This window comes from Ornithorhynchus anatinus, chromosome 13 (genome assembly GCF_004115215.2).
Source record: "Ornithorhynchus anatinus isolate Pmale09 chromosome 13, mOrnAna1.pri.v4, whole genome shotgun sequence".
Lineage (NCBI taxonomy): Eukaryota > Metazoa > Chordata > Mammalia > Monotremata > Ornithorhynchidae > Ornithorhynchus > Ornithorhynchus anatinus.
In genome coordinates this window covers 8,636,683-8,650,375 of record NC_041740.1, presented here as the reverse complement: position 1 = coordinate 8,650,375, position 13,693 = coordinate 8,636,683, and the positions used below count along the sequence as shown (strand labels likewise).

The following is a 13,693-nucleotide window of genomic DNA, read 5'->3' as shown; positions in this document are numbered from 1 at the left end:
CTTCCACCCAGCCTGCTTACTCTTCATCAAATCCCTCTTAAGTACCACGTCTTACATGAGCCTTTCCTTACTAACTCCCTGCTTCTCTGATCACAATCCATTGTTTCTGCCAATGACCACTCTCAAGAATACTGGGCACCCCTTTACTGACCAGAAGCAAAAGACAGACCTTATTTTAACTCCATTATATATGCTCATCATGTCCATTATATAACGCATATGCTTCGTGGGGAACAGAGGGATTGTCCTTGGCAGAAATCTGTAGACCATTGACCCTCCCCCTCCCTCTCACTTTAGGGCCACTGCTTTACCTTTCCAGATCCCTGAAAACTCAGGTGGCATTTCTGAGTGCGGAATTTGGTGACAGGAATGGAGATGCATGGGGGCTGGTGTAAAATAAAAGTTGTGGATATAACGGGGTCTGGTGCACGTACCAAATTAGGGGACAGGCCAGTTGGAAAGTGGACTATCTGGTATAAAACAGCATGAGTGACCACCTTGGGGACTGCTTCTTCGATACTGTTGAGTCCAGTTGTGTAAATTTAGGAACTTCTGTCCATTTTTCATGCACATTGATGTCTATTTTTTATGTTGGTTTGTCTCCTCTGCTCCTCCTTCCAGAATAAAGGCTCCTCAAGTGCAGCAGCTTCTTGTGAGTCTTGTAATATCTTGGAAATACCATTGATGGGTCGATAGTGTCCCATACAGTGTGATGCACAAAATTGGTGCGGATGTATGTTGTAGAGAAGGAGGAATAGGACAAAAGAGAATGTCAGAAGAAGAGCTGGCAAAGACCAAAAAGCTTAATATTTATATACTGATATTAATAATCACTGTGGTGTTTGCAAAGCACCTTCATTGCCAAGCATTGTATACTAAACGCTGGGGAAGAATACAGTACAGTCAGGACAGACACAGTTCCTGTGATTTGTTTTGAGGAGGGTTCAATTTGATAATTTAGAATTCTTCCCAGTGTTGTTTTCTCTGACTCCCCTTGATTGACTTTTGAAAAGTATCCCCTCAGTCATTAGAATGCATACCAAAAATGAGAAAATGCCCTCCTTGCAGCCATTTCAGAGGATGTCCAAACATTCTTTTAGCTGCAGATATTATTGGAAGACCCCAGTGTATCCAAGTACATACTTTTTTTTTTAGTTTTTCCTTGCTTTGAAATCACTCATGAATTTGGTGAAATAAAAGCAATGAAATAGAATTTTTAAAGTCGTTTCCGTGATGGAGACAGCATATTCTTGCAGGGACGTCCTTGTGACTCTTCATAAAGACTAGACATGTCTGTTTATAAGAAGCAGATTTAAATGCGCCTGTCTTTATGGCACATGCATGTCCCTCTTTGGGTGAGTGATGTCTGCATGATGAACTGGGGACTTGTGATTTTACTGGAGTTAATAATAATAATAATGTTGGTATTTGTTAAGCGCTTACTATGTGCCGAGCACTGTTCTAAGCGCTGGGGTAGACACAGGGGAAGCAGGTTGTCCCACGTGGGGCTCACAGTCTTAATCCCCATTTTACAGATGAGGTAACTGAGGCACTGAGAAGTTAAGTGACTTGCCCAAAGTCACACAGCTGACAAATGGCCAAGCAGGGATTCGAACCCATGATCTCTGACTCCAAAGCCCGTGCTCTTTCCACTGAGCCATGCTGCTTCAGTCAGTTCGCTGCTTCACGCTGGAGTTGGCAAGTGTACCCCAATGGGAAGCTGAAGACCAGCCGTCGAACTGACGGATGTGCCTCCGGCAGCTGGGGGAGAGGTTATTCCATTCATGGGTGCCCCTTAAGCCTTATAAAGCAATATACTTAGGGGAGCAACATTATGAAGGCTCCCAACGGTCATAAAATTCCAAACATGGACATGATTGCTTTCGTTACATAAAGTGTTCGTGCAGTTTTAAATAACGAAATAAACTCTTGACAGGGAGAATGGAAACCTTCTCTGTTCAACTCGCCTGTTTACTTTATCCTAATCCTCGCCCCAGAAGCGAGGCTGTGGCACAAGTATTCCATTCTTGGGGAGTCCCAGGCTGGCTGGAGGCTGAACGGTTTCGCATCCACCGATACTTAGTTCTCGAAGAAGACATCCTCTCAGCGTGGAAGGTGCTTGTCAGAATATGGCAGAACTTAAGGGGAAGAAGAAGCCAGAACTGAGGGACAAGCTTTGCTTCTACTGGGCCATTATTCATTTCATTTTTTGAGGTCCAGACTTGGACCCAAGCCTTTGGTCTTGGTCATTCCGAAATGTAAGTAGGAGAAAGATTCCAACTGTTGGAAGGGAATGGGGAAGGAGGAAGGTCCTGGTCCTAGACTCTTGTCTGGCAGAATGGGACATGGTTGATGCATGGTTTGTGTTTTGGTTTTAATGGGGACTATATTCTCCTTATCTAAAGAAGAGGAAAAACTTGGGTTTAATGAGCAAATTTCAGTTTTAAAGTGTCAAAGAACTTCTTTGCCCAAGTCCAGTTTCAGTTGTTTTATAATCTGAAGCACATGTAAGGTCAGCTGCAGGTGTTAAGGTGAGAGCCCAATGTGGTTATAATTTAGGTGATTTTTGCCGATTTTTCAGTCCCCTTGCCCAAAGGAATCCTGGAGAGTTCTTTGAACTGAGAATCAAGCTCTAACCAGCAAAGTTTTGATGAAAGCTGTCTTAAAGCAGGCATTAATTATGGAGACTCATTTACTCGAAAAACTATAGATTTCCAGTGTTTCACCAGTTACAAAGCATTAGAAAAAAGTTGTTTCTACATTTTCCATTACTTAAATGCAGCCATTTTTCCTTTGCTCTTCTCTTTGTGGACAAAATTTATTTGTAAAACTGGGTAACAGGTTTATCATAGTGTGTACCAAAATTCAATCCATAACCTTTGGTATTGAAGGCTCTTGAATTTTCAGTTTAATAGCAAGAAATTCCAATGTGTTTCTGAATAGTTTAGTTTTGACGGTTTCTCCAGTCACATTGATGGTAATTAGTTTTTCAAATGGCAAAAAGGAATCTAGTGAACCAAGGTACATGTCATGTCACCTAGTTAATTTTTTTAATACTAACACGGCCTGGGGAACAGCGAGGCTGGCATGTGTAATCCGTCTGTGTATGTGGTTAATTGGCACCTTCTGAAGCCTGTTTCTCCCAAAGTGAATCCCATTCCCTTACCACCTATTTTTGGAAGGCCAGACAAAAAGGTTGTCTGCCTTAAGAGTGGGAGATGAAAGTGAGTCACGGTTTTCTTAAAGAGCTTGGTTTCATTCAAATCCCTATTGTCAGGAAGATGACACTCTACTTTAGTCATCAGTAAACAACTCTGCTCCCAAATTGAATCATTAAGTGGGAAAAATAAATAATGAGTAAGATGGAAAAGGTGTGATTTGGCAGACTATCTGTACTTGTGCTCATTTAGTGCCTTTGAAAAGTATTGTTTCGTTCATTTAAGGTGTTTGAGATGAGTTATGGGTAATGGTTGTGATACTGGTCTCACTGATCACAAACTGTATCATTTCCCCTGGTTGGAAAACTAGTTGGGAAATAGTGAAGAACCTTAAAATGTGCTTGAAAGCTTTCTTTGAAAACCACTTTTAACTGGAAATGTAGTGGTCCTCTCAACCTCCTTGAATAAGTTTAATTTTTACTTCTCATCAGGTACACTTAAAATCATATTATCTGTGTGTCAAGCAGAGATTTCTCTGCCCCATAATTTAACTCAAAAATCAGTGTGCTTTCATTTAAGAACATGGAGAACCCTTATATTGATTTTTTCCTTCTCTGTTCTCTTGAAAATCTAGAATGCTAGATTGATAGGTGCCTATCTTACTGGAGCTCCTTCATTAGAAAGAATGACCATGGTCCTTATCCTGGCTCCACTTTTCATTTCGAGGATGGTGCTTCCGGAAACTTAAAGCTAAAGATGCCCAGCCGGAAGCATACTCACTTCTCCCAGAACCTGTCTTCTATATGTTGTGGTAGAACCCTTTCAGGGAACTAGGGAATGTTTGTCTGACATTGTATGCCTGCTCGGTTAGAACTCAATATGAAGCTTTGGTTAAGAGGTGTATAATGTAGTGCAAGTTTTCTGTAGCATGGCATTCATTAAAAATGTCACTCGATCTCTAGAAGAACGGACTGCATAAGAGAGAATCACTATTAAAACTATTGGGTAGTGAATAAATATTCATTAATTGTGGGGGAAGAGGGATTTTCAAGCAAAAAATAAAATGTGGGTTTAGTTTAAATGAAGGGAATCTTTGCTGCTTTCAGGTGTGTCAGCCAGGTTTTGCTCATAAGGACATTTGCTGTCTAGTAGTTGCAAGGAGTTGTTCTTTTGACAGGAACATTGATCGTTCTAGACTACTGAGATCCCTTGCAGCTTCCTGAAAGTAATTACCTAGAAGATTGAACTGGCTCAGAGAGCATCCCAAACACAGAAGCAGCTTGGCCTATTGGAAAGAAGCCAGGACTGGGAGCCAGGCATCCCAGGTAGTAGTCTTGGTCCCACCACTTACCTGCTGTGTGACCCTGAGCAAGTCATCTAACTTCTTTGTTCCTCAGTTGCCTCACATGTAAAATGAGGTTAAGATACCAATCGGTCATTTGTATTTTCTGAGTGTTAACTATGGGGCAAGCACTGTACAAAGCAGTGCATTGGAGTTAGCAGACAGGTTCCCTGCCCATAACATATAAGCTTGCCTCTAGACTGTAAGCTCATTGTGGGCAGGGAATGTCATTGTTTATTGTTGATGATGAAGGTATTTGTTAAACACTTACTATGTGCCAAGCATTCTTCTAAGTGCTGGGGTGGATACAAGGTAATCAGGTTATCCCATATGGGGTTAACAATCTTAACAGATGAGGTCACTGAGACCCAGAGAAGTTAAGTAGCTTTTCCAAGGTCACAGAGCAGAAAAATAGCGAAGCCAGAACTAGAACCCACGTCCTCTGACTCCCAAACCCATGCTCTTTCCACTAAGCCCCGCTGCTTCTCCATTGTTCTCTATTATCGTTGCATTATACTTTCCCAAGCGCTTAGTACAATGCTCTGCACCCAATAAGCGCTAAGTAAGTATGATTGAATGAGTGAATTAAATGAACATACCTATTCTGCCTCCCTCCCAAACTGTGGCCCCCCGTGGGTTAGCACCTATGGCCAATCTGATTACCTTGTATCTATCCTAGCACTTGGACTATAACAGATGCATATTAAAGGCTATAATTAATAGAGGAAAGTAAGTCATTGCTTCTATTTTGAATGTGAGGACTATTGAGAGCAGCCAGACAGTTTCAAGTCTTGATGAACTCAGGTTAATGTCTAAGAGCTGTCCTCTCCCTTTCAGATTTCATGCATCACGAGGAAAAGGGACTACTGAACCTGGCCCCTTTCTCTTCTGTCCACCCCAGGGTTTTGGCACAAGGTTCTTGACATGTAGTAGGTGCTTAAGAAATACCACAATGAAAGTCATTTTTACTTCTAATTTGGGAAACCATAAAGCAAATCCTCCAGGAGCCATCCCCTTTGAAAGTGAGTTGGTTGTGGAAGTTGAAATGGTTTTTGAACTCTTGCATAGACCGTGTTTGTACTTCTAGGCAGTTAGCTCGCTTGGTCTCTGGTTTGCATGGTGTTCTCTGTGCTCTGAAGTGAAATTAATCTGTGCACACAGCACATCCCAAGCCGGAAGAGATAAAGGAGCAGCCAGCTGATACTGCAGATTGAAATTACTTTTTTTTTTTTTTTTGCTTGTTCTAATAGAGATGTCTGCCGTATCCTAAGAGCTCACTGGTGATTCCAGGGCAATAACCCTTGTAATTCACCGGTGAGGTCAAGTCTTAACAATCGAGAGTGCATTCAGGAAGGAAGATGCTGTTCAGATACTGCCGGTGGAAGCATTTTCTTCCTGAGAAACCCATAGCGGGCTGACGAGACTTCTGTAAAAGACAAGTTTGTGTTGGCCAGTCCTATGTGATGATTCTCTCTCTTATTTTGAATTTGGAATCAATTAGCTTTTTGTTTCACTTGGGCTGAAACCTGTTGGTGAGCAGAAATATCCCTAGATATTCCTCATCTTGAAGCAGGATTTTTTTTTAAGCTCTTCACAAATGGCATTGATTTTATCCCTCCACAACTGGGCCATTGCTCCCTGAGTCGTGCCTGCTTCCGGGCACAGCTGTCAGTCAATTTCTGCCATTGGACTTCACTCTTCCATCCTGTCCCAGCCCTGCTGCCAGGGCTACAAAATAGCATTAATTTCTGCCAATGGGTGAGGCTGCATTTGGGCTATTCTTAGCACTGAATAATAATAATAATAATTGTGGTATTTTTTAAGTGCTCACTGTGTGTCAGGCACTGTACTAAGTGCTGGGATAGATACAAGGAAATTAGGTTGGACACAATCCCTATCCCATGTGGGGTTCACAGTCTCAATCCCCATTTTACAGATTAGGTAACTGAAGCCCAGAGAAGTGAAGGGACTTGCCCAAGATCCCTCAACAGACAAGTGGTGGATCAGGGATTCGAACCCATAACCTTCTGACTCCCAGACCCATGCTCTATCCACTACATCATGCTGCTTCTCATTTAAGTTCAGGCCTGGGACCAGGCCCGGTATGAAGGCCGGAGAATGGATCCTGATGGAAGATATTTCCCCACCCTGGATCCAAGTCAAGCCCTGCTATTCAATAACTAATGACTTTCTCAGCTCCTGCCCTTGTGATACATCCAGAGGAAAAAAATAGAGGAGCAGCATGGCTTAGTGGATAGAGCACAGGTCTGGAGTCAGAAGCACCTGGATCCTCCACTTGTCTGCTGCGTGACCTGGGACAAGTCGCTTTACTTCTCTGTGCCTCAGTTACTTCATATGTAAAATGGGAATTAAGACTGAGCTCCATGTGGGATGTTGACTGTCCAAGCTGATTATCTTGTATCTACCCCAGCGCCTTATAAAGCACCTGGCACATTCTAAATGCTTAAATACGTTTAAAAAAAAGAATAAAGAAGTACAATGATGACCATCCGCAGTGTCCTTCCTTAAGTGAAATAAGGGCCCTTATCTTTGGTTGCAGGCATAGCTCCCAAGGCCAGCTTCTGTGGTCTGCTTTGCCATGGCTTGATAAAGAGCTAATGGCTAGTGTTCCTGTGAATCTTATCTCCAGGTGCTCTGAGGAAAGATTCCTTTAAAAAAAAAATCCACATATAGTCAGACTCACCATAAATCCCAATTTAGCCAGATCAGTGGCAAATTTTTGATGACCTGGGAAATTTAAGAAAAAATACACAAATGTCTTGGAATTGGGCCTGGAAGACTGGGAGGCTAGCTTTTCTTATTCCCCAGAGCTCTCTGCTCATTTTAAATGTTTGGATGTGTCCTGGGAGAGAGCCAGCTTGATACATGTCAGCCTGGGGCCCACAGGATTCTGAGACACGTTGGAAGGACACCCCAAAATTCTAGGACACTTTAACCCCTTCCCTACCCTCATAGATGCTGAGTGGGAAGTGGAGGTTGTGCAACTCTAGAATAGTGCCCTAATGTTTTAATAATTATGGTATGTAAGTGTTTGCTGTGTACTAAGCAAGATAATCAGGTCAGACACAGTCCCTGTCTCATGTGGGCCTCACAGTCTAAGTAGGAGGAAGAATAGGTATTGAATCCCCACTTTACAGATGAGGATACCAAGGCACGGAGAAGTAAGTGACTCACCAAAGGTCACACAGCAGGGAAGAGGCAGATCTAGGGTTAGAACCCAGGTTCTCTGGCTCCCAGGCCATGCACTCTGCCATGCTGCCTCCCCAGGCCAATTGGCATTTTAGTCATTTGTTCATCACATATCTCGCCATCTCTCTGTTCAAGATCATATCCCCACTTTCCCCTTCTCCTCAGATGGGAGGAAGTTAGATAGTAGTAGGATTATATACACAAGCTCAAAGGATTGAATTTACCTGCACTGACAATCATCACCTCCAAGGAGGATGCTTGATAATTTGGGAGTTTGGAGTCTCCATGGTTTTAACTTTTCCATCCTTTAGATTTTAACCTCTTCAACATTATTCTTGTTTTTGAAATGAATTAAAAGAGAACTCTAACTGGGGTTTTTTTTTATCAGCTCCCTCTCATAAATAAAGGAGGGTTTTTGACCTCTACTATTGCAAAAACCTGCCTGAGAAATCAAACTAGGTTTGACTGGGGTCTTGGATTCACCATGGTTTTGTCTACAAAATTCTCCACAATTGTTCTTGGGGCCATACAGTAGAGATTGCTCCTCTGAGTGACTGTGGAAAGAAAATAAAGCATAGGGTGTCCAAATGATGTGCCGGGTTTTCCTGAGTGACCCAAATGGGATTTTCCTGTTTCGATATTTGTGCTTTTGTTCCTTCAAGTTTTGTCCTTTAGATCTTTGAAATGGAAAAGAGCAGCATGTGGTCCTGACTTTTCAAACTGGTTGGAGAATTAAGGCAACTCTCAGATTTAAGTAGACTGGTTTTATTATTTTCCTGGAACTGTGGAAATGCGGAACGAAGGGTGGTGGCAAGTCCACAGTGTTGGAAGCGGCCTTGCTTGAGTTGCTTTCTTAGGGCTACGATTACGGATGAGAGCTAGGAGATGCCTTTCTAACCAGTGGGAGATGGCTTTGAACTACTCTCCTTCCAATGGGAAGTCCACGTGTCTGTCCCAGATAGAAGGCTGAGCTCACTGTCACATGGCTGAGCTCCATGGTGTAGCTTGATTTTTTTATGTCCAGCTTCTTTGAGCTGGCCTAAGAGCTAATTTAGCTAAGAGCTAACTTGGAATTAGTTGGCTAGTGACCACCCTGCCCCAGGCAACCAAGGCTGTCGTGGGCAAACATCAGGTCTCGTTGCTCCCTCTGATGAGGGGAAATCAAGTGATGGATGCCAAGTGGATTCCAGTTAATCACTTTGGGGAGGGGCAAGGTCCAGGGATTTCACTACTTCTAAAGATGGTTTGTTTCCATCCTGTTCAGTTGTGGCCAAAATATTTTTTTTTTCAAACTCTCCAGTGTTTTAGATGCATTAGTCTGAAAGGAGAAATGGAAGGGGAGAAAAAGTGTGAAAGAAAATGTTTCCTGGCCGGCAGAAAACAGCTGATGATTTTATTTTCTATTTTTGGCTTCAGAGCAGTGACTCGTCCTTTTCATTTTCTTTTGAAATCACAAAGGGATTGGGGGGAGGTGTGATTTCCTGTTTTGAGATTGACACATCATAAAAAAGTCTTTGATGTAAAGGTCATAATGGAGTTAGCCCAAAAATAGGGATGAACAATCCTAGTGAGCAATAACTAATGAAAGCAATTGTAATGTGCTTGTTACATGGAGACTGTTGTCTAAATATTCAACAATAGCAATTATTTATCAGCAATGATTTTGTCAAATATAAAACCAACTTATTTCACATTCAAAATGTGTTTAGAAAGAGTTGTGTAAATTCCCGCCATTCCAGGGGATTTAGTCAGAATTGAGCATTTGTTTTCCTCTGAATTGTAAATTTGGGGGTGTTGTGGGGAGGCTGAACAGAAAAAGCAAAGTTATTGAAAGTTTTGTTGTTGAAATCACATTTGTTAAGACTATACCATTTAGTTGTCAATATATTAAATAAATGATGTATATCTTTAAAATGTTGAACTCACTCAATTCTACTGGAATCAGTACCTTTGTTTACCATTATTATTAATAGTAATATAAAGAGAAGCAGCATGGCTTGGGAGTCAGAGGATGTGGGTTCTAATCCTGGCTCTGCCACGTGTCTGCTGTGTGACCTTGGGCAAGTCACTTAACTTCTCTGTCCTTTAGTTACTCCATCTGTAAAATGGAGATTAAGACTGAGCCCCATGTGGGACAACCTGATTACCTTGTATCAACCCAGTGCTTAGAACAGTGCAGGGCACATAGTGAGCGCTTAAATACCATTCTTACTACTATTAATAATATCAGTGGTTGTAATTGTTAAGGCCTTACTTTGTGCCAAACACTAGGATAGTCCAGAATATCAGAATTGTATATTGTTCGGCTGCTGCTTAATATAAACTGAAAGTGTTGACAATTCTGAGGGACATTTAGAAAGGAGTACAAAAATACTGCTTCATATTAAAAAAATGCAAGATGAGACCGAGATCAGGTTATGTATTGGGAAAAATGTTTAATGTTCTGTGAATTCTCAGAGGTTCATTTATCTTAAAATATTTGGGGCTCATCATTTTTTAAAAAAATGTAATCTGCCAGTAAATATACCAATTAGATTAATTTTCTTCATCCGAAAAATATAGTTCCATTATTTTCAAGAGCAAATTTATTTTTAATGGTTGGTATTTGTAGGGCACCATGACTTTCCTGAAGTGCATCTTTTAATAGTAGCCAAGTGTTTGCATTATAGAAATAATACAGCTGTTGTTTGAAATGTTTTTGCCCTGTATGCTTGATAGGAAAATCCCATTAATCAGAGAAGATCCTAATCAGTAATGCATTCTACCAGCTATTTACAGGCCTAAAACATTCTGTAAAATCCACTGTTGAATATCTTAACGAGAACCCAGTGAAGTTTTAAAAGCTTTGGGTGATAGTGTATCTGAATAAAACTGAAGCTATCTGCCCCTGGATTGTGCTCTCTGACACTCAGTTTTACCGGATGTTTATTTGCCAAAATGGTTCTAGGCTAAATGAGGTTTTTCTGGGTAGGATGGGCACATCGAAATTTCATTTGCACGTTCTAATTGTCAGCACAAATGGACAGCGTAAACGGGTAGTGGTTAGTTTTGTCCTCTAGACTGTAAGCTCATGATGGGCAGGGAACCTGTCTGCTAATTCATTTGTACTTTACTCTCACAAGCTCTTAATACAGTGCTCTGCACATAGTAAGCATTCAATGAATACTTAACTTCTCTGTGCCTTAGTTACTCCATCTGTAAAATGGGGATTAAGACTATGAGCCCCATGTGGGACAACCTGATTACCTTGTATCAGCCTAATTGATTGATTCATTACAAAGACTAAGCTCATTCCTTTTGTCTTTTCTCTCTCTTTTCAGGTGACATCACACAGAAAGGGTATGAAAAGAAGAGATCAAAATTAATTGGGGCCTACCTACCACAGCCTCCAGGTATGTATTCTCTTATTGTTAATGGAGAGAGGAAGGGTCTCTCAATTTTAGGTCTTGAGAGGTCTCATTTGAGGAAAAAAAACTTATGTCCTGGTTACATATACCATTCACTTTATGTGACTTACAGTATAAGTATGATTTCTTTGACATACATTATTTGAATATTTGGGCATATGCATTTTCAGTAAAAACCCCCTTTATTTCTTGAGTTTTCATGTGACTGTAGGAACATTCCTAGCATTGAAAATGATATTAATCTGAAATTAGAGAAGCAGCATGGTCTAATGGATAAAATACGAGCCTGGGACAGAAGGGACCTGGGTTCTAATCCCACTTCTGCTACTTGACTGTTGTGTGACCTTGAGCAAGTCACTTCACTTCTCTGGGCCTGTGAAAAGGCCCAACTTCTCTGGGTTGTGAAAAGCAGCGTGGCTCAGTGGAAAGAGCATGGGCTTTGGAGTCAGAGGTCATGAGTTCGAATCCCAGCTCTGCCATTTGTCAGCTGTGTGACTGTGGGCAAGTCACTTCACTTCTCTGTGCCTCAGTTACCTCATCTGTAAAATGGGGATTAAGACTGTGAGCCCCACGTGGGACAACCTGATTCCCGTGTCTACCCCAGCGCTTAGAACAGTGCTCTGCACATAGTAAGCGCTTAACAAATACCAACATCATTATTATTATTATTGGGCCTCAATTACCTCATCAGTAAAATGGGGATTAAGACTGTGAGCCCCATGTGGGACATGGACTGTCTCCAACTTGATTACTTTGTACCTGAGTGCTTAGAACAGTGCCTGGCACATAGTAAGCACTTAACAAATGCCATAAAAAAATTAAAACCAGTTTTAATTTTTAAATGTATAACATCTTGGATCAACAAGTCAATTTTAAATGCTTGTTTTACCCTAACCCCACAAAAAAGTTACATAGTTGTTTTGATGTAATTGGTAGGTTTTATGGTTGGAAACCAGAAAATATTCTATAATCCTAATAATTCTGGGATTACAGAATCGTATTTATTGTCTTTTCTGTTGTGATTTATGTAGAAACACGCATTCTTTATTCTTCTCCCATGATCAGTGTCTGCCTCATTCCCACTTTCTCACATTGTTAGTGCACTGTTCAGTGTGTTGTCATTTTGCAGCTGGGTTGGTTGGGTCATTTCCATGGACCTCAGAAGATAACACCATATTTCCATGCATCAAGAGGAGACTGGTTATCTCCTAGCATCTTGCTAATTGTGCAAAGGCAGGTAGCTATGCTGCTCCTGCTCCACCCTTGGTTTAAAGTGGGTTTACTTGGGCCTCTTCTGGGTTGGTCACTTCTTTTATGATGTTGTTGCCTTTTATGGGTTTTGAAGCAAAATGCACCAGCTGAAATGGATCGAAAGGGAAATAAGCAGCATGGCCTAGTGGATAGAGCACGGGCCTGGGAGTCAGAAGGACCTGGGTTTTAATCCCAGCTTTGGCGCTTGTCTGCTGTGTGACCTTGGGCAAGTCACTTAACTTTTCTGTGCTTCAGTCCCTCATCTGTAAAATGGGGATGAAGTGTGTGATCCCCATGTGGGACAGGGACTGTGTCCAACCTGATTACCCTGTATCTACCCCAGCCCTTAGAATAGTGCTTGACACATAGTAAACACTTAACAAATACCATGATAATTATCATTATTATTACTGTAAGTTGTTTTCTCAGATTTCACTGACCTTATTGACCAGAGATTCTTACTTCCTGGGTTGGAGGTGTGGAATCTGGAGCAGAAACTTCTTGCTTCTTCTGGCATCCTTTTATATCTGGCCATCAAGAGGCAAGTGGGAGGAATTTTAGGGACGTCTGGTGAAATCAGTATGTTATCTTTGTCCTGCAAACACATCTGCTACTCTGTCCATGTCATCATCACGCAATTCCCTGTACTCTTTCAGGAAGTGAAACTTGGGGAGGTGGGGGGAGTCGATGTTGTGTTGGTTGTCATCACTGTTGTTGCTGTGGCTTTTTCCTTTGTGCTTGGAAAAACAAAAGTGAAACAGAGGCAGGCCCCTGCTTACCCAGAAGAGAGCCCCTGAGCCGCAGCATCACCCCCATGGTCAACCCCAGCGTTGGCAGGGGGGCCGAGGATGGCAGCCCATTGGCTGTGTCACGTAGTCCTTTGTGTGTTGTGTGTGCTGTTCTGCATGGGGGCGGGAGCTCCGCTGGTCGCTGTAACAAATTAAAAAAAAACTAAACTTGAATTAATTAGTTTTTTTTCAACTTGTTACAGCGGCGAATGGAGCTGCCGCAGTTCGGTGTAGACTGCAGCACAGTGAAGGAGCCACGAGAAGAATGCTGCGCTCCACCAACTTCGGGGTGTGTGACATCCGAGAAGCAGCGGCCAGAGAACGGGCGGCCAGCACTGCAGGAACCCGGCCTCTGTTTTACTTTCGTTTCGGTGAGCACGAGAGAGAGAGAGAGAGAGAGAGAGAGAGAGAGAGAAAGCAAGAAAGAGAGAGAGAAATAAGATGGGAGAGAGGTGTAATGGAAGTAAATGCATTTTTGCTGCAAGAGAAAGCAGCATGGCCTAGTGGATAGAGCACAGGCCTGGGAATCAGAAGGAC

The 13,693-nt window shown here is 42.0% G+C and overlaps 1 protein-coding gene across 5 annotated transcripts in view; it reads left to right on the top strand.

Annotated features, from left to right (window-relative positions):
- Positions 1–13,693, top strand: part of DIP2C (disco interacting protein 2 homolog C) — a 391,162-nt gene that overhangs the window by 223,189 nt on the left and 154,280 nt on the right. For 3 of the 5 annotated variants that reach the window (XM_007667846.4, XM_016227461.3, XM_029077687.1), the window contains exons 2-3: positions 11,031–11,102; positions 13,360–13,527. In XM_007667846.4, the coding sequence (XP_007666036.1) occupies positions 11,031–11,102; positions 13,360–13,527 (240 nt within the window). The remainder of the gene's footprint in view (positions 1–11,030; positions 11,103–13,359; positions 13,528–13,693) is intronic. The other 2 variants (XM_029077686.2, XM_001509827.5) reach the window with 1 other exon arrangement.